The sequence below is a fragment of the Myiozetetes cayanensis genome, unplaced genomic scaffold (assembly GCF_022539395.1).
Source record: "Myiozetetes cayanensis isolate MyiCay16 unplaced genomic scaffold, myiCay2020 scf2-11, whole genome shotgun sequence".
Classification (NCBI taxonomy): domain Eukaryota; kingdom Metazoa; phylum Chordata; class Aves; order Passeriformes; family Tyrannidae; genus Myiozetetes; species Myiozetetes cayanensis.
Window position 1 is genome coordinate 48,628,077 of NW_026087411.1, and position 22,022 is coordinate 48,650,098.

The 22,022-nt window shown below is 35.8% G+C and overlaps 1 protein-coding gene across 1 annotated transcript in view; it reads left to right on the forward strand.

Moving 5' to 3' along the window:
• ADGB (androglobin) overlaps positions 1 to 22,022 on the forward strand; it is a 108,881-nt gene that overhangs the window by 23,332 nt on the left and 63,527 nt on the right. The window contains exons 5-11 of the mRNA XM_050315113.1: positions 1,187 to 1,375; positions 3,933 to 4,072; positions 5,346 to 5,432; positions 7,036 to 7,247; positions 17,483 to 17,577; positions 19,927 to 20,101; positions 20,859 to 20,949. Coding sequence (XP_050171070.1) covers positions 1,187 to 1,375; positions 3,933 to 4,072; positions 5,346 to 5,432; positions 7,036 to 7,247; positions 17,483 to 17,577; positions 19,927 to 20,101; positions 20,859 to 20,949 — 989 coding nt within the window. The remainder of the gene's footprint in view (positions 1 to 1,186; positions 1,376 to 3,932; positions 4,073 to 5,345; positions 5,433 to 7,035; positions 7,248 to 17,482; positions 17,578 to 19,926; positions 20,102 to 20,858; positions 20,950 to 22,022) is intronic.

Genomic DNA, 22,022 nt, shown 5'->3' on the forward strand with positions numbered 1-22,022 from the left:
AGAAATACTTTAATGTCCTTTAAAAAAAAATTCATTAATTCTTCTTTATCTCTCTTTAACTTTTTGAATTTCACCCCAAATTTCTACCATGAAGAAATAAGTTGCAACAATTTTTTTAAGTGGAAAAAGGAATGATTGGAATAAAATGGCAAGAAATAATCTAGATTTTTATAATTAGTGTTTACCTTTTTGAGAATTTGAAAAATTAAATCGATGATGAATCAAGATTTTCCAAACTTTTTTTTTTTTGTTAAATATATATAATATATGAGCTACTATAATTACTACTGGATAGTATTGCCTAAAGATAAGAACAAATATCGGCTGTATTAGAAAGGATTTGTATCTTTCATTCAAACTTCCCGGAAGTCTTAGTGTGCCTGCATGTATGAGCAAATGTCAGTCACCCAGCCAGTCTCTCCAGAGGTGAATAAATGCATTTCTACAGATCATGGAAAAATATAAAATGGGTAGTGCCATGGCATCTGAGTGCATTACTGAATGTAATATTACTTCAAAATTTCTATTTCGTTCAGTGCTTCAATGAAAATTCAAAATTCAGCACCAGAGATATATGGGAGGAAGCCACCAGAGAACAGGTGGTGTAAATTTTGAGGTCCACAGGAATACTCATTAATTTTAGGGCAAATTTCTTGTTGTAAAATCTTATTTTCATTCTAGTTTATACAAATCACTGTAACAGTTTTGTGAAAGTATTGCATTCATCAGAAATCTGCATGTTATAAAGACACATGCACTAAAGAACGATTAGTTAAATCTTCTTTTTAAGTTTTAAAAATTAATAAATACTTTTCATAATTTAAGGGGTTTTTTAACTGAATATAAATAATGAGTATTAATGCCAATACTGATTTTTAGCAGCTGTCTTCTAATAAGCAGTTAAAAAAGTGACAGTTCACAAGTCCTGTAACATAAAATTGCATTTCTTCGTTTATCTTTGTTATTTGATGAACAGTATAATTTATATTGTACCTTTACTTAGTTTCATGAAGTCTTGTGTTATTGTACATAGATATTGTAATGATTTTCAGAGAAGCTGTACCAGTGAAATTAATTTTTCCATTAAATCACATCTATGCTTTTATGTCACTACTTTATTTACAACAGGATCTGTTTTAATCTTTGATCATAATATAACTTGACTTTTTTTTTTCTCCGGTTTTAGCTGATGAGGTGGATTGTAAGTGAGATTTATGCTGTCTGGAGGATATATAATGAAAAGTCCTTAACTAGTGAAGTACCCACACTTTTTTGGAAACCATGGGAACACATTTATGCTTTATGTAAAGCTACCAAGGAACACATGCCACTGTACAATAAATTTGGAAAATATGTATTGAAACTTTACTGGATGGTGAGTAGTTTCCTCCAACAATATATAAATATGATGCAACTAGCATAGTAAATTTTAATGGTTAGTGTACATATATTTTATAATTGAAAATATATAGATTTGTAGAAGTGCTGACACTTTGTTGATGTTTGTTATTAAAAATACAGTCTTATAGTTCATGTGTTTTTTTGTACAACTTAGAACTTGATAAAACAGTTATTATTGAAAAGACGGTATTATATTTTTGTAGTTTTGTGGGTTTGATGCAAACGTTTAATAGAATCAGATGTGGCCCACACCTTTGTGGTGTTAGGATTAAGAATGCTTTTTGTTGTTTGAGTAACTCAGTTGGCTGACTTTACAGACCTATTTGTATCCAGATATATTTAAAAGTGATTAAAGACTTGCACTGTGATGACCATTTACTGAAGATGTACTGGTAAAACTGAAACATCCCATGAGTTTCTAAAGATAACAGACAAAAACATCTAAGCACATTTTTCTGTCAACAAGGAACGCCTAATTTCATATTGAACCTCATTTTAATAAAGCAATGATCACTGAGACCAAGTTGTCTGTGTTGATAGGGTTATTCTGGTTACATTTGCCTTTTACAAACAGAATATATGACAAAACACTAAAACCTATAACTGACCCTACTAAAATTCCAGTTGCCCAAACTTGAAAATATTTTTTACACTGTCAGTTGGAAACAGAAAGTTGGAAGTGACCTTCCCTGTAAGGGTAAGCACCTGATTTACATACCCGTACTTTCCTCATCCCTTGCTACTGCCTCCACATATGGAATAACTTACATTCACGTAGAGAGTAAGAGTTGCCTGAGTTTGAGAGGGCATAAATTCTGTTGCCCATGTTCCTCAGAAGAGGACATTATCCTTTGTGTGAATTTAATGCTGCAGATGTTGTGTATTCATGTGGTAAAAGACTGCCTTTTAAAGCATGTACAAGAATTACTAGGGTGTTTTATTTTCTTTGTCACTTTTTTGTTTGTTTTGTTTTGGGCCTTTGTGTTTATTCAATTTTTTTCCTCTTTTTGCACAGCTGTATTTCTCAGAAAAAAAAGCAGGAAAAAAACCTAGGGTCAAATATTGGTAGATTAAAGAAAGTGTGCAAGTGAGGAAAGACATATATTAGTAGAGATAGAGGAGAAACAGATTTATAGGAGAAAGTGGCAAATTAAATTAAAAGGGAGAGAAAGGTGGACGAATAATGAACTGGTTTCACTAAAATGCTGTGTTGAGTCCTGAGAGATTGTTGTCCATAAGATCAAATCTGTGGATAATAATTTTTCATATAATTGGCACATATGTGAATTCTACCCCACATTCTACTTTCACTTTGCATTCCTGAGGTTTATTGAATTTATTTCTGTAGTTACACTTTTCCACAGACCTGCCCCATATAATTTATTTTTTTTTTTATTTCTCTGGTGTCTTTTCCTTTACTTATCAACTTGTACTGCAGTCCATATTAAACTTCAGCAGTTACCGAAAGAGGAGATGAATATGTGATCGTTTCACTTACTAGGTCAATTTTCAAACTTGGGAAATCTTAAGTATTTTGTTTTGATTGTCACAAAGAAGTACTTCTCCTAAAAAACATTAACCTCTTCTATGCTTTTTGGTTATCTTTGCCCTATGGCCTAAATTTGTTTTCTTCTGAGACTTACAGAACTCATAATCAGATGTCATTTCACCTTGAATCTGTAGTTGAGTTCCAACCAGAGAGCAGTAATTTTGCCCTCTCTGATAACACCGAGTGAGCAGTTTAGTGATTTGGTCATTCTTCGTAATTTTGTGGGTGAGTTTACAGAACTACTTGCTGTTGCCCCATTAATTCTCCTATTACATCTTCACCGCTAGGACAGAGACTTTTTTTTGGAGACTGGTAGACAAGATTATTTTGTTGAATACTAGCTCAGTTTACTAACAAAATATCTGGTATTGGAGATATCAATACTTCATCTTACCTGTTTGTTTCTTATCCTCAAAGTATAGCTTTATTTTATTTATTTATTTATTTTTTTTACATTTGAACATTTTGTGTTGTTTTATGTGGTGTTTAATAAGATACTATATTAATGCTTTCCAGGACACTAACCACTGCAGCCAGCGTCCCCAAGTAGTTTCTGGAAGGCAAGGGGGACTGCTTGTATCACAAGTATTTTCCAGACTGAGACCTTAAAGAGGCATTTACTAAGCTGGTATCTTAGCTAAGCCTTTTCTCAATAATTACTTTTTCTCAATCATCTGTTATGGCAGATGAAGAAAAAGCAATGAATGCATGAACATAATGGACTACACATATGAGATGAAATATATTTGGAAATAACTGCAATTAGATTAATCTCTGAAATAAATAAATCAGAGCAATAATTAAATGCTATGAATACTGTTTCCATGCTCCTCATATATTATGTGAGAACTCCTTTTAAAACCATCTGTAATGTATAATTGGGTTCTCGAGAAAGTGTTAAAAGTTCTCTTACGTGCATGTTTATTTTCCAACCCTCAAACTCAGTTTTTTCTTCTTCCCCCACCACTCTCCCCCCTCACAGGGGTGCTGGAGAAAGATCATTGTGGATGACACTATGCCTTTCAATGAAGAGGAGAATTTGTTATTACCAGCTACAACCTGTCAAAATGAACTTTGGCCAATGTTGCTGTCCAAAGCTCTCATTAAGGTAGCAAACACTAGGTATGTTTACTCATCTCAATTTCAGTTTGTTTTGTGAAGTCACATGGAATTAGCAAAAAGCTGGTTTAGTTTACATGGGAAATATATTTTGCTAAAATTTTTGTGATGACAATTAGAAACTTCCAAAACCTGACACTGTAAATCAGTAAAGCAAAATCATCTGTAGTTACAGAAGGTACAGTGTTCCCTTTATAGATGTGCTTGTAAATGTATGCATAGAAAACTTGCAAATAAACTGGAGCACTCTCCTTATTTGCATTATCTGTTTGACATTATTCCTAAAGGTTTCACATGTGGTTTTCTGCAAAATGGAAATGTCCATTAAATGTTAAGGAAGTCGTAATTGTCAGCCTTAACCAATATTGACTCAACCAGTATTGAAAATAAATTATTGTAAGCTACTTTTGATACCTTTGCTGCAGTTCTGCTTTTGTGCACTGTACAGTGATCCACTTCCCTAGAACTAACCTGAAAAGGGGAGGATGGCCTATGATGCAGTAATTGACCATTATGGTCACAGGTTTCTGTGAGATGAGCAATGATCACCAAGAGTTTAAATGACTAAGCTTGAGAATATAATTTAAAACACAGATCTGGGTAGTCAGGCTTCCCCATTCTGGTCATATCAAGTTGTATTTGTCAGAAGAGTCATCTAAAGTGTATCTACACAGGCTAGGGAGTTGCTAGGAGCTGCCTGTTGAGATGAAATTCTCCAGGAAATATGATTGTAATACTTCAATTTTCCAGAGCACAAGGGTTAGTCTTACAAGTGCTGGCATCTTCAGCCTTGAACCTCTCAGGAAATCTCTCCTGAGGTTGTAGGAGACTGTATCAGTTTGAAGGTGTGCAGTGTGGTAGAGTGGAAATAGAGCCAACTTGGGCAGAATAGCCTGGTAGTTAGAGAGGCTGATTAGGAATCGGAAGCTGCAGAATCATAACCACCTTCCAGCACAAGGGATTTCTAACCCATGTCTCCAACTCTACAAAAAGAGTCTTTACTGCGTGCAAATATACATAGTATGCTTGCTAACAATTTTGGAAAAATGCCACTGTACCAGAGGGACACTAAAATAATGGACCTGATGCAAAGGCATTGACTTTGTAGGCTAGTAGTCAGCAGTGGTTTGGTAAACTCCTAAAATTGCAAGTAATGACTTGTTTTTCATCAAGCTATTCTGTGCATGGTGTTATTCCTATATGAAGCAATGTAGACTGCAGACTACTGTAGTTGGTTTCATTATAACTCTGTAAAATATCTGCTTTTGTTTTATAGTATACCTGAAACTGGAAAAAGAGAGCTGGAGGAATTTACAGTTTTGCATACACTGACTGGATGGATACCAGAAGTTATTCCTCTTCAGTAAGTTCTTCTATTAAACAATTTACGCGTTAGTTGTTTAATATTTAATTCTATAAGACATTATGAAAAATAAAGCTGAGCCCTAAAAGTCCTTCACCATCCATTTTAGCAAGTGTATTGCTTTTAATTCCAGTGCTTGAGAAATGTGCTTTTGAAAAATGCAGTTTGATTGAGCTTTTTTTTGTAGGTCATACAGTTGCTTGTGAACCTATTTATCATAATAACTGATTTCTATTCTTTATAAAATTATTTTAACTTATAATAAACATTGTGATAAAAACAAGGTTAGAGAAATCTATGTTTCATTAGTATGCAGTTACAAAATGTCTGCCAGTAAGAGTAACTTTATATCTGAATGTACCATAGAAAGTAGGTGTCATGAATCTGGAAGTAATTCATGCCAGCTAGTATAGTGTTTCCACCTTTTAAATTGGAACAATTGGTAGACTTCTATTTTCAACCAAAAATAGTATTTCCTACCTACCATAACATTTTTCTTGTCTCGTGTGTGTTTTATGTTCATTTTATATATTAAAGAGCAGACATTCTGATTTTCCAGCTTGACATTCTTTTTACTAAATGAATGAACAGATTACAGACACTAGATATTTAGACCTTTTTTTTTTAAAAGTACACCTTCTTGCCTTTTGATATATAGATTTGAATGAATACATAGCTGACCAATAGTTTTGGTTTATATATAGTTTTGTTAGATATAATTGTGTTTTTATAACCATATTTCAGAATTAAAGTTCAGTCAAAGAATATGTTATTCCAGTAATTTTTATGTCCCAAGCTATGCTCGCAATTTAGGTTTTTGGTTTATTTGTGTCTTACAGTAGTGTGTATTTAGCCCATGGACTTAAAAATCTAAGTAACCTAAATTTTATTTCTTTAAGTAGTCAGTTTTACAACTGCAACAGCAAAAAACAGTGTTCATTTCCTGCAAATACATTATGTTCTGGAATAAGAAAATGTGAATACCACAGAGTCTTGGCTATAGTAGTATAAGATGACATTAACCCATTGTACAATCAATTATTTTATTTAAAAAAAAAGGTTGCATTCAGTTAGCTTATATGAAACCTTTTCATTACCCTATTTGAGGTTATTTTTGGAATCACTGAATTTCTGTGAAGAACCAATATGACTGCAACTGTCATGTCATATCAAAAAGCTGTTGTATTTGGTAGAATTGGTGGAAGAGGCATGGCACTATCTGTGATGAACTGTTAGGAAAGCCCAGTTTGGAAGTGCCTTCGAGAAGCTTTTTAATATACTGAGATGGAATCAAGTTATTTTACAACGTAGTTGTAAAGTGGTCTGCAGGTTTCTCTACCACAACTTTTATCCACTAAGAAGCTTGAGAAAGGATGCTTTATTTACATATGTTTCTAACCACCATCTCTTTCTTTATGGGTCTGTCCATAACCTGTCTCAGCAAATTGGTTGATACAGAGAATCATGCAAGTGTGTTCTATCTGCTAGTAGCTTTTTGAAGAGTTGAACTGTCAGTTGTGGTACCATGCCTGTCTAAATGAAAATCACATTTTCTTTTCTTATTGCAAATGTCATTATCATTGACATATGTTTTCTTTTGAAGGTCTGAATACTTGGGCAAAGTTTGGGACTTCTTGAAAGAGATTGTACCAGAATTCAAGTTGCCTGATGAGAAGACTCCAGAAAGTGATACTACTCAGCCAGATACAAAACCTGAAGAGCCCAAAGACTCAGAGTTGAAAAATGAAGTTTCATCTGTAAAAAAGCAGTCAGTATCATCTGACAAAGTAGAGGCAACTGATAACATTGGCAAAGGTCTGTAATTTTAGGTAATGTTACCTTTTAGACAATGTATAAATAAGGTTAGCATAGTCTCTGGCTTTGAATTTGTGTGTCTTGGATATGTTGCCATATGCAACTCTGTGAGTTAATTGTTTTCATTTAACATGTTGCAATGATGTAAATTCAAATTACTTTTGTTTTAGCTATAGATCTCATTAGAAGAAGCACTAATCTTTTATTTTATGAAAATAGCTTCACTTTATGGCAGAGATTTTTTCAGCCATTTATTTCTCTAAAGACTGCTTCCTTGTGGAGAGATAACAGTTAGAGAAGTTACAGTTTCTCCAAAGGCAACACTGCTCTGATCATCAGTAAATTATACATTTCATAATGGATGTTGCAAAGTGTGATTACCTACAGAGACAAGTATATTCTAATGCCTGCCTGCATATTTATTTATAGCAACTTTTCTGTTTATACTGCTAGGTATAGGTAATAATACGCAAGAGCTGCTAATCCTATTTACATTTAAATGAAAAAACTTAAGATTTAGAAACTTAATTGTTCCATAATATTATTCTTCAATGTTTATATTTGAGACTGAATTTTCCTAGTTACTGTTTTTAACTTGAAGGCATAGGTGCATTTTCTCAACAATTCTCATGCTTTTGTAAGGTACAAATCATACACTAAAATTTTATTTCTTCCTAAATTTTTAGAAAAATTCCTGAATTCCTCACTTCGAATCCCAAACGCTATGTCCTAATGTCAAAAGTGATATAAAAAGTGTTATAAAAATGTTCAAGTTTTCCTGGCTGTGGTTGTATTCTGTCTTTTTAAGATATCACTTTGACCCACCATCAATGTGGTAGATATTTCAGAGTTTGGAATGGACATTCAGCCATTGGAAACAGCACTGTTGTTCATCCAACAGGATGATGTGATTTTTTTTCCAGATAACTTTGTAAATTTAATCCTGCCTAAAATTCTTAGACTTAAAAATTCTATTAGTAACTGAAGTGGCTAAGAATCAGGGAACCATTATGTTATAATATGACTCTGAAATCTCCAACTCTGAGGCTAAAATCTTCGTTCAGATGCTCTATTAATGTTTGGATTGTTTGGATGAGATAAAGCCATCCATATCACCATGAGAGATAAGGACCTGTGGGTTCTGGTGGACCACAAGCTGTCCCTGAGCCAACAGTGTGCCCTGGGGGCCAAGAAGGCCAACGGAATCCTGGGATGGATTAGGAAAAGCATTGCTGGCAGGTCAAGGGAGGCGATCCTGCCCCTATACTCAGTCGTAGTGAGGCATATCTGGAGTACTGTGTCCAGTTTTGGGCTCCTCAGTACAGAGAGACATGGAGCTGCTGGAACAGGTCCAGCAGAGGGTAACAAGTATGTTTAGGGGACTGGAGCATCCCTGTTATGAGGAAGAGGCTGAGGGATCTGGGCCTATTCAGCATCAAGAAGGGACAACTGAGAGGGGGCCTGATCAATGTGTATACAAGTATCTAAAGGCAGAGTGCCAAGAGGATGGAGCCAGGCTCCTCTTGGTGGTGCCAAGCAATAGGGCAACAGACAGAAATTGATGCACAAGAAGTTCCACCTGAACATAAGGAAGAACTTCTTTCTTGTGCAAGTGATTGCACTTTGGAACAGGTTGTCCCCTCACTGGGAATAGCTTTAAACTGGGGATATTCAAGAACCATCTGGATGCAATCCTGTGCAATATGCTCTGAGATGAACCTGTTTGAACAGGGAGGTTGGACCAGATGACCCACTGTGGTCCCTTCCAACCTGAACCATTCTGTGAGGCTGCGTTGACACAGTGGAAAGGATACCATCCAGAGGGACTGGACAGACTTGAGAATTGGGCCCATGGGAACCTAATGAGGTTCAAAAAGTCCCAAGTGCAAGGGGCCATGCCTGGATTGGGACAATCCCAGGCATGAGTACAGAGTGGTAGAAGAACTGAGAGCAGTCTTGTGGAGATGACTTTGGGAATCTGGTTGATGAGAGGCTGGACATGAGCCAACAGTGCTGGCATCCCAGAAAGCCATTCACATCCTGGACTGAGTCGAAAGCAGTGTAACCAGCAGGTCAAGAAAGGAGATTCTCAACCTCTATTCTGCCCTTGTGAGACCCCACCTAGAGTACTTCATCCAGTTCTGAGATTCCCAACACAAGAAAGATGTGGACCTGTTGGAATGAGTCCAGAGGAGGGCCACTAAAGGTGATCAGAGGGCTGGAGAACCTTTCCTATGAAGGCAGGCTGAGAGAGTGGGGGTTGTTCAGCCTGGAGAAGAGAAGGCTCCAGGGAAACCTTACAGCAGCCTTCCAGTACCTGACAGGGGCTTGCAAGGCAGCTGGAGAGGAACTTTTTACAAGGGCATTAGTGATAGGACAAGCAGAAATGGCTTTAGAAGGAAAGAGGACAGGTTTAGATTGAATACTGGAAAGAAGTTTTTTACTGTGAGGCTGGTGAGGCACTGGAACAGGTTGGCCAGAGAAGTTGTGGATGCCCCATTCCTGGAAGTGTTCCAGACCAGGTTGGGTGGGACTTTGAGCAACCTGATCTAGTGGAAGGTGTCCCTGCCCATAGATCATCTTGGAACTAGATAATCTTTAAGTTCCCTTCAAACCCAGATAATTCTAAAATGCTATGATTTACTTTTTTTCATTAGAAAGTATTTTCCTATAGTCTAAATGTTGAGACTTTAAAGAAAAAAACTGTGGAAGACTTTCTTCATCTATATGCATTGGGGAATGTCTGCCTCATCTATGCTGGGTTTTTTTGGAAATTTCTGAGATGTGAGAGCAAGAACATGAAGAAAATATGTGGCACAGTGCCAGAAATTTGGAATTTCTAACATTGTAGTAAGGACATAAAAGTTGTGCGCTAACTGAAGCGTGGGAACAAAGCCTTCCTGACTCCTTCTCAGTTGATCTGGATTTTACAGCTTATTTTTATTACATCTTATTATTTATTTTTTAAAATTAAATTACATTAGTTCTTTATAGTATCTCAACTATAAAGGCTTGGAAGAGTTTGTTGTTGATTGTTTTTAAAATTTATCTAAAATATTACCAAAGCATTTACACATATGAGACTTTATGACTGAAAGTTATAACTGAAAAAGAAAAATATTTAATCTTTATTTTGCTTAATAGAAAAAGCAGAGCAGAAAAAAGTAGGAAAGAAAAAAAACAGAGGAGAAAAAGAAAAAAGCAAGGTAGCTCGTCAGTCTTCACAAATTACAAGAGCCCAAAGCCTTGAGACTTTAACTGAAAGTAAGTCATATTGTTTTGAAGATAAAAATACAGATAGGAGATATATGTAAAGCAAAGGCGTTGCTTTAATTTGGTTTTAAACTTTACTGAGGGGAGGTTATATGCAGGGGGGAGGTTATATGTACTTTTTTTTTTTAATTGTAATTCTTTATAGCTCACATTACAGACTGAAGTTATTTGAACCTATTGAAATCTATAACATATTTAGAATAGTATTGATAGTATTAGAGCATGGTGCTAATAATGCCAAGGTTATGGGTACGATCACCATAGAGGTCATTCACTTAAAAGTTGGACTCAGTGATCCTTGTGGATCATATTCTGTGACTCTGTGACTGCAGTACTTTGTTCTAGTGGTAAACTGTCTTATAGTTTTTCTGTATTTTTAAAAAAGCTTCCTCTTTAATAATCTATTTGTTCGATATCCACTTTATACAGTGAATTACAATTGGAAAAAGCAGTTCTTTGTTGAAGGGTAGGGGGGCAGAACTTTCATTAGGATTCATTCCATGTGATAAATGTTTAATTTTTTTTTCATTTATCCACAAAATATATCTTTATTAATTAAGTTATTGTATTGATATATTCACAATAGCATAAAAATTAAGTAAATTCTTGGTTTGTGCATTTATATTTATTATTTTTTAAAAATCTGAAAAAAATTAAAAACCACATATTTAAATAGTAATTGGCCAGCTAATCAGTCAATAAAGACATGTGTTTACTCATATAAAATACAGAATATCTTCACAAATGTACATTAAGCTGATTTGCTTTTGGCATTGCTTGTATTTGCATACATGTGACAGCAAAAAACATTTATTAACTGGAATAATTTGTAGTTGCAAATCAGTAGGTTAGAATCGATTTTCTTTGGGGAAATAACTACAAAGCAAAAATGTATAACAAGAATGAAACTTACTGCAAGTTGGATTCCTGCTTCTTGTTTTGAATCCTGATTAAAATTGGCAATTTAAATAATTTTAAATTATAGCAAACCAGTATTGTTATTTCTCATCAGCAAATACATTTACTTGAATTCCTACCTTATATACCACTAAATTAGTTAAACAACAGTAAGTTTTAAAATGTATTTGCAGGAAAATAGTTTGGTTTAGTGGTAGTAGGAGTGGAACAGGAAATGTGTTTCACATGAGTGTAAGGAACATGACTAACTAGTAATCAAGCATGTCATGTGGAAAAGAAAACAAAGGTGAAGCAGAATGATCCAAGTGATATATTCTAGAAATTGTGAAAGAGCATTAAAAACCATTGGGCAGAGTTTCCATATGAAAAATGACATGCTATTTAGATTTTTTAAAATTTGTTTATTTATTTTTTTATTTGTTCTGCCACTTAAAGTACAGTTTATGTTCTTTTCTGAAAGACAGTTAGTGTCCTGTGAAGAGGTTATTTGCAAAGATTAGTAATTCAGGGCTGAAGTATGATGGTCAGAGAATTCTTTTATTTTAAGTTTGAACCAGAAAAGACTTTTGGAAAAGAGTAAGAGGTAAGTATCTCCCTAATAAAGCAAATTGAAGATTATTAGACTGCAAGAAAAGAAAAAAAACAAACTGCAATTTGAAATACTACTGAATTACAATGCATTTTTGTTGTGAGATTGTCTACCGAAAGAGAAAAATCTTTCAGGCTTTATGAGACACATGGTCTGCAGAGTGGCCCAGGACAGTAGAACCATTGTTGTGCATAAAATAACATCTGAAACTAGGTCTTGGTTCAAAGTCAGACTCCAGAGCCAGTAGTTGTTCCTGATTTGTTCTTGGGTATTTTGTAACAGTGACTTTACTTAACACAGCAACACTTTTTTTTTTCCTTCTAAGTGACTTGAGAAGTATTTCATTCCCAGCATGATAAAAGTGCTTATTTCCCTGCTGCAAGAGGGGAATAGGCTATTGTGTGTGAGGACTTGAAGGGAATTTCTCTTCTTTGTGAAAAATATGAGCTATTTCTAAAAAGATACTTAACTACTCATGATGCTGTTTATATTTAACTTCTAAATTATAATTTTCATACACATTGACATACCATTTACTTCTAACTACTTGTAAACTTCTCTTACTGGCTTTTGATTTTGATTGTGTAATTATGTTATAGTGGGCTGACGCTGTCTGGCAGCTAAACCCCAACCCTGCCACCTGCTCACTCCCCACAGTAGGATGGGGGATAGAATCAGGACTGAACCTCTCGCCTACTCCCAGCATACTCACTGGGGTAGTGGAGTGAGAAACTGTGTGAGCTCCGCTAAGCAATAGCTGACTTATTGGTGCATTATCAATAGTGTTTTGATCACAGATCTAGAACACAGCACCATATGGGCTGATCAGATGAAAGTTAGCTCAACCCCAGCCAGATCCAATACATATGGGCTGACTCCAATGGGATGAAGTTCAACAAGGCCAAGTGCCGGGTCCTGCACTTTGGCCACAACAACCCCCTGCAGTGCTACAGGCTGGGGACAGAGTGGTTGGAGAGCAGCCAGGTGGAAAGGGACCTGGGGGTGCTGATTGACAGGAAGCTGAACATGAGCCAGCAGTGTGCCCAGGTGGCCAAGAAGGCCAATGGCATCCTGACCTGCATCAAGAACAGTGTGGCCATGAGGAGCAGGGAAGTGATCCTTCCCCTGTACTCTGCGTTGGTGAGGCCGCACCTTGAGTATTGTGTTCAGTTCTGGGCCCCTCAGTTCAGGAAGGATATTGAGGTGCTGGAGCGGGTCCAGAGAAGAGCAACCAGGCTGGTGAAGGGACTTGAGCACAAGTCCTATGAGGAGAGGCTGAGGGAGCTGGGATTGTTTAGTCTAGAGAAGAGAAGGCTTAGAGGTGACCTCATCACTCTCTTCAACTACCTGAAGGGAAGTTATAGCCAGGTGGGGGTTGGTCTCTTCTCCCAGGCAACCAACAACAGGACAAGGGGACATGGGCTCAAGCTCTGCCAGGGGAAGTTTAGGTTAGATGTTAGGAAGAAATTCTTTACAGAGAGGGTGATCAGGCATTGGAACGGCCTGCCCAGAGAGGTGGTGGATTCACCATCCCTGGAAGTTTTTAAAAAGAGATTGGACATGGCCCTTAGTGCCATGATATAGTAATTAGAGTTGGATCAGGGGTTGGACTTGATGATCTTGGAGGTCTTTTCCAACCCAATCTATTCTATGATTCTATGATATATGCACAGTTCTGATTCACTTGCACACTCAGACCAATGCCTGTTGCACTCTCATACCAACAGTATGAGTTGCAGGATCCTTGAAGTATTGATCTTCTTTCTCTCTTTATCCAGTTGTGCAAATACAGCAGAAAAACAAGTCCTTCACATGATCAGCCAGGACTCTTCCTGAGGGCAACCAACTTTTGTCCTGTTGCTTATCAGTTAGGCACTGCTTGAGAAGCTCTTGCAGACTATTCAAATATTCTTCCTACTGGCCCATTTTAGTGCACAATCTGCTCTTTTTCACTCACCAACTTTTCCTTTTAGTAACTAACCTTTCATAACTAGGGAGTCCCCTTGTTTCATAAACAGTTTTATGATTGTATGATATGATATGAGCTACTTGGTACCCTTGTTCCTATAAAGAATTACCACTCTGCTTTCTATTTAGGTTTCTAAACTAATGCATTTCCTGATACTTTTGATCTGCTGGAAAGGGAATACTATTCTACTTGAGAGGACAGTAGCTAGGAATTTGGGAATTTGTTCTACAGACCAACCTTGTATTTTGCTAATTCTTATTGTGCCTTGATACCAGTTTTGTAATTAGAAATATTAGTATTTTCTATGTCACAGAAGTGTTGAGAGATTATTGTTATTATACTTTAAAGTTTTTGAAATCATACAACTAGATCTATAATCTTAATCATCCAAGTCAATGAGATACATATCACATAACTTTAAAGTTCTTATAATTTTTCTTTTACATATTCAGAAGAGATTTCATTTATAAGAGAGATTGAAGCCCAATATTCTCTTTCATTTTTTCAAATGCATATTATCATTTTACAATTTTTTTGCCAATTCTGAAGAGCATATAGGTTGTTTTTCTGAAGACTAAAAGTATACCTTCCAACAGGCAAAGCCAATCCATGCCTAACACAATAGAAGTCAATATATGAGCTGTACGCCTGATGCTCAGGATGTTGAAAGCCAGCTGGATTGGGTGGAAGAGACCTTAGAAATCATCTATTTCTGATCCTCCCTGCCATGGACAGGGACACCTTCCACTGAGACCAGATTGCTCACAGCCCCATCCAATCTGGCCTAGAACACTTCCAGGGATAGGATATCTACAGCTTCTCTGGGCAACCTATTCCAGTGCCTCATAGTAAAGAATTTCTTTCTTACATCTAATCTAGACCTACTCTCTTTCATTTTAAAGCAATCACCACTTGTCCTATCATTCCATACCCTGTTAAGAGTCTCTCTTCAGCTTTCTTGTAGGTTTTCCCTTAAGTACGGAAAGTCTGCTCTAAGATCTTCTTGGAGCCTTCTATAGGCTGAACAACCCCAGCTCTCAGTGTGTCTTCATAGGAGGAAAGCTCTAGCCCTCAGATAATCTTTGTGGCCTTTGTCTGGCCTCATTACTTCTTGGAAAGTTAAACTTCACCATCAACTCTTGTTTGACAAATAAATATTAAAGAGAAACATTGAGTGACAAAATTCTTTACAAGTCTTCAAAACATATGACAAAAAAATAAAAACAATTGGAACCTATTAAAATCAACAATTTTAGTTCCTGGCCTTTCTTTTTAAGTGTATGGAGATATATATTATGTGGATCAATTCAAATAATACTTTCTCTTCTCTAAGGGACTGAAGACTATGTTCAGGTTGTGTAGTACTTACTCTCTGTAAATGAATTTACAAAGCTGCAAGTGTGAAACATAAGCAGCTACATGGATTTCATGTTTTTCATCACAGAATTCTTATATCCACACTGATGGATATAAATAATAGGCTATGCTTAATCTACATGTTCTGCTGTACCATATAATACTTTTCATCTAATAATACAATTTTACCAAGGCTATCAGTTTTTACTGGTTTCCCCAGATGCTGAATTCACACTAATCAACAGCATACAAATAATTTGCATGCATCCTCCTCATTTTTTGTATGGTGAAAAAGGATCAAATAATACATAATTTTTTAAGGCTACTAGCATAATGTACAAAATCTTTCTAGTATTGTTTAAGTGGCTAAGATGAGCCTGGTTAATCATTTGCATGCTCTAATTATTTGTTGATTGCAGTTTATTGTCTGCCCTGCAGACGTTTTATTTCACAACCCATCCAGACTGAGTATGACAGCTTTACATTCCACCTGGTATTTGATTAAATACTTTTATTTGGGAAATAGTCTTCACAAGCAATGAGAATGGTATGCCTTGTGGCACATACTGTAGGACATCATAGCTACTATCACTGTATTGCTAACAGATCAGATATGTCAGTAGGGACTGAGATTAAAGCTAAATTATAGCCTTCCTTTTGAATAAGTTGAAACCTACAACTATCACAAGAGCTGTGGTTAACATGGGAATCACAAGCATGAAGTGAGAAATATTAAGAATTCACTGGAAAGTAACCCCAACTTACAATTAGCTTATATTTAACTGGGTAGTGGAATTTCTGAAAGAATATTTAAGATAGAAGGATATGTCATTTCTTTGAGAATAAAAAGTAGCATGCCTTCTAATTAAATAGATTTTATGTCTGATAAATTGTATTTTCCAGCCCATTGCCTGTTTATCCTTTTCCTTTTTTTTCTTTATATTCAGATAGCATTGTTTTATTTCATTTCATAGAAGGTACCTATTCTTAGAACAACTTCCAGTTGAGTACTTAGTAAACATAAGAAGCAATTATCCTATATTTGAAGTGAAGCTGAAGGGAACAATGACAGACATGGATCATTTTACTGGAGTGTTAAATGAGGATAGAATCATAGAATCGTTTAGTTTGGAAAAGACTAAGATTATTGAGTCCAACTGTTAATCTGTACTGCCAAACCCACCACTAAACCATGCCCCTACACATCTTTTAAATACCTCCAGGGATGGTGATTCAACCACTTCCCTGGGTAGCCTGTCCCAAAGATTAACAACCCTTTCTGTGAAGAAATATTTCCTGAGAAAACATTTTGATGAAAAACAGGTGTCACAACCTGTGTACTGAAATCCTGTCTTCACAAGTTTTTCCTTAGATGACTATATTTCAAGTATTATATGTTGTAGACTTTTAATTTCCATTCAGTGTAAGTGAATTGACTGTCAGGCAGCCTTGACTTCTCTTCATCATTCAGGAATTAACGATGGCTTCTCTCACAGACGGGGTATGAGATGATCGTGTGATTGCCTAGTACAACAGATTTCTAGGCGTAACAAAATGAATGTGCCCCTCCTATTATGCCTTGCCTATAGCAGAATTACAGGAAAACAACCTCTTGTAAGGTGTGTGCATTAAGTGTGAGGGTTCACCCCCTCACACTTTCTGAAGCAGCCATCATTACCTCCAGTTTTTCATCTCCTTGGCAGAAGTGAGAGCAGTAGTCCTGGTTTACAGGCACTCTGTTTCTCAAACTACTAATCTCAATCTTCATATCCATTGTCAGGAGTGGCCAGACCTCTGCCTTTGGATCCCTTTTTGACAAGGTCAAATTTTGCTTTCGCTAGTTGTAATTCTAAGTTGTATTTTCTGTTATTAATTTATGTAAAATAAGTGAAATATGCAAAGGTTGTGATTATTTAAATAAGTAAGGATTAAAATGAAGTGTTTTTTCCATCCATGGCTTCTTTTTCAAGTACTTTACAATGGGCTCTGCTCTTGAATAAAGTAACAGAGTCAGACAAAGAAAAGAAAGATAAAAATAAGGCAGAGAAAACAGAATAATTTAGGGTGAGGTATACCTACATTTATTTACTGTTTATCTTATTCTAAAGCATTTTAATGTTTTCTGTGTAGAATCTTCCGTGCCAACCCAGCCAGAAATGGTCGTGTACGCTGGCTGTGTACCACTTCATGTGTTTGAAGAGGATTTTTTTTCATTAAAACAGATGGTAAGATTCTGTGCTATAGGACAAGAAAACATTCCTTATTTCATTATCAGAGTGTTCTATTTTGTGTCAACTATGTTGTAACAAAAAGAATACAATTAGCACAGTGAAACAGTTACTAGGTGATTACTATCAATTAAATTTATATTTCAGTACTTCTGTATTCTAAACATGTACTTTCCTGCCAAAATCTGCTCATTTTTTACTGTTTTCCTTCCCTTTCCTCTGGATCCCAGAAGCTCAAGTCTCCTGGGAGAGACTAGTTGTGGACTAGAAAATGCATCATGATGAGATACTTCTGAATGGAAAGTCTAGTTATTTTAAGGGCTACTTGAAAAGCATGAATTTTAATTTATTTTTAAGACTCCAAAAATAATGGCTTCTCTGATATATGTTTTCTAATACGTTGTTTGTTGTTCTATGAGAAATATCATGTTTATTTCAATTTCTATCATTAGTGTTGTAGCTGGTGAAAGGAACTGGAGAAAATGTAGCACTTAGTGCAGCTGGGTTAAAAACAGTGCTTAAATTTCTACTTAGTCACTCATGCTCCTCAGAAGGCTACTTATAATGCCAGAGCAGGGTTTCTTGAGTGGATTATTGATTAAGTTTCCTTTTTTTTTTCACATTTAAATCATATTTATCATAATTAGATCATTAAAATTTGAGCTGCCATCTTAGGAAACTGATAGGCTTCACTGAATAAAGAAATTTCCAGAAATGGTTTGCATGTATTCTGCTTTACTGCTCTTAATTCTTGAACTATTTTCTTTTTAAAAATTGTGCAATGTGTTTTATGCTATTTTCAAGATTAGCTTGTTACCTGCGATTTTATTTTAATTTATTTTAGGGTCTCAGTCAATACTGTCTCTTTGCTAAGAATAAGTAATACTAGTCATCAAAAAGCAAAGTGGAAATGGTGACATAGGATTATATGTTTCCTAACACCTTAAGTATCATCTTGACCACAGTCTGTTGGGATATAGAGATTCCTGGAAAAGGAGCATGGCAGACCAAATAGCACGAGGCAGATGCATTTATATATCTAAACAAGTATTTTAGTAAAGACTGATAAAAAATGGAATTTGTCAGAAATTAAATATAGAAAGTAGTTGATTTCTTATGAGTTAAAAAAAAGCCCATTTCCAAGTTTTATTTGGGAGTGGAGACTTACTACACTGATAGAAATACAGTTGGAAGAATGGATTCACTGGGATAAGAGTTGCTCCCTACATTTAGAAAAAATTTTGTCATTGACTGCAGCTGTGCTAGAACTTCCTGCCACAATTTTTGCAGTATCCCTTTTAGCTTTGCTTTCTGGTGTGGATGTCCTTGGATCGTTGTGGTTTGAATTTGTTTAAATTTGCTCAAATAAAATGAAAAAAATTCAATGATTGAGTCATACAAGTCTGTCATGTACTCAGGAGCTAACAAGTTCTCTTTTATGGCTCCTAATTGGTCTTCTTCAAAATCCTTTCTAGTCTTGGATATTTTAACTGGCATTTTTAGTTTCATTCCCTACTCTTCAAATAACTGACAACCACAACTACATTCTTCTCTGTAGAGTTCATAAATATAGAACCTCAGGAACATTTGACAACAAGTAGAAACAGGGACTTGATGAGCATATTAAAGAAATAAGTTACTGGTGATTTATTTAGTGTGTAAAGGAAGGTGTGTTTTTAAAATAAAAACGATGTACAAATCTTGTAAGAGAACTTTCAGTTTTGACAAACCTTAAGTCCTGGACCATTATTATTTTAATGGGAAGAGCACCACTCCATGTCCACATTTAGAACTGCTCTTAAGTGTGTTACTAGGGGCTTTGGTATACAGGTCAACTGGAGTGTCTTTAATGTTTTATAAATGACCCAGCAGATACAAAACTTGACTTTAATTATGTTTTAGTTCAAAGCAGTATTACATTATGGAGATTTCACAAGTTATCTAAAGGACCAATTGATTTTAGAATTCTGCCACTTCATAAATTCAGCTTGAAGTAAGGACTTTTTCCCTCAGAGAAAGTATTTTTGAATATGTTTATTTAAAGGAACATGTTGTCCCCATTGCTTTTTTACATATTCATTCTCTTCATTTGTATGTTTCCTGTAGCAACTGAAAAATCTATTATGAAAAGTAAAATACATGTAAGCACTTCCAAGTATACTTTTTCTGCTGAATATCAAATTCTAATTAAAATGTGTTTGGATAGTCTGTTCAGGTAACTATTTTTGTTTCATTTGTTATTCAAGGTGTTGGATGCTTTTGTGTGCATACTGCTCTTTTTTGTTAGGCAGATATGGTGAGAAAGGAGATCTGGCCCCAGCCAGATTATCTTTTCATGTTTCATAGTCTGATTCTTCAGAGAAGATGAGGCAATATGGGCTTTCCCACATACACAGCCATCCTGTCCTCATCACTAGAACTAGATCCTGTCCTCTGGAAGCACCACCACAAGAACCACCAGTTCCAGGTTGGAAGATTTTCCGTCAGAAGAAGGAAGTTGTTTTGACATCTGAACCCAAAGGTTTGTCTACTAAAGCCTCCAAAATAAATTTGTAATTACATTTTAATTACTATAAGCATTTTCAGGGCCATACTTATCATCTATTAGCTTAATTTCAACTGAACTTTAATCTTTTTTTTATTTAGGTTTTGCCAATTTTGTATTACCTCCTCTTAGCAATATTTCTTAAATGCTTTGAGAAATGTCCTAATTTATGTTGAAAACAGCACTCTAGTGAAGAAAATTAAGAGAGTGTTATCAAAGCAACACAGAAGCTCTCTGATGCAGAGCCAGGAAAGGTTCTGAACACCTTTTAAAAATTTAAAGTACATGACTAGTACTGCTGCATCATTTTTTAGGGTAAATTTTTTTGCTAGGGTTTGTCTATACTGCATAATGAAATAAATGCATGATATACAATAGCTTGAATATGAAAGTGTTACAGGCATGCTAGTAAAGTGTACTGGGATAAAGCCCAGGAAATTGGCAAAGGCAAAAATGCTGCCCTAGTTGTTCTGAGCTACCCTGGCTAACCTTACATATAGGTTAGGTGCACTTTTTAATACTTTGCAGGCTGAAGATTAGAGTGTTAAACATTTTTTTGTTCATGATACATCACCTAGAGTCACCCTTGGTTCTTCTGTTCCATTCAAGTGCATATGATGATACTTGGAGAACTATTTAGGTGTGACAAATCCTCACTGGACAAATAATTATGTCATATATAACATAATGATAATAATATTTCTTATATATTTAAGAAGTTACTTTTTTCCAGAGCCTGAAGTAAAAGCACCTGAAGAACATGTTGAAATTGCTAGCCTATTTTTGAATTACAAATTGAATTTTATCAGAATACCAACAGACACGTAAGTATTAAATGCAGTTACAGCATTAGCATTATATCATTAGTCCATTTCACTGTGAAAGTGCAATTGGCTGATCTTTACTTGTGTCATAGGTTAAAACTACTCAGATCATGTCTGAAACACATCAGGACAGAGCACTCTATTGCTGTCACGTAATTAAGCAGCTGTCAGTGAACTGTACATTTAGGATCAGTATCAGCATGAATTACTAAACTAGATGGTTACAAAACATTAATAAACACTTGCACACTTCAGAATACCTTTCTGTAGCTAATCCCAAGAATTTCTAATCCGGCATGTGGAGGCATACATATGAAATTATGCGCACCCTCCCGGCACTGAGGGTTACAAGCACACCTTCTGCTTTGAGAGTGCAGCACACACCTCCTTTTGGAGATGCAAGTTGGAGTGCTCTAAGCTTTAACTGCTGCTCCCTACAATCTGCTGATGTACACACAGGTGAGAAAGATCCAGGAGGTGGATATGCACACACTGGAGAGGTGGGTCCTAACTTGTATGGACAATTCCCTAGGCAGATGCACACCTCTGAGGGCTTCTGGCATTGAAGAACAGGGAGCACTGTCAGGCAAAGTACACTTTGCAAGATTCTCTAATCAGTGGGCCCAGAGATGTAGAATATTCAGTAGATCACTTCTACCAGAAATAGAAATATTCTTTGATGTGTTCCAAATTTTTCCTCCAACTGCTGATCTTCTGTAATTCTTGAACATAACAAGGAAATAATTGACCGGCCAGTGAGTACCTTCATGGGCATTACATGTTTGGCATAGAACAGTTAATGTTTATGAACAAAAGAGACTGTTCTCTGTTCATTATAGTTGTTAGCACAAGCCTGAGAGTGAAGGTGAAGAAGCTCATGCGCAAAACACAACTTTGTATAAATGCCTTGTGTTGAAAACTGCTTCAAAGTCCTATAAGCCCTTGAAAACCAGAGTCTTTCTACACTGTCTTAAAGCAGTTTCAGAAATTGGTGTATACATGGTTTCTAGTCAATATTCAATATTCAACATAATACTTGCTCCCTGAGGAGAAAAAAAAGATTGCCATTAAGT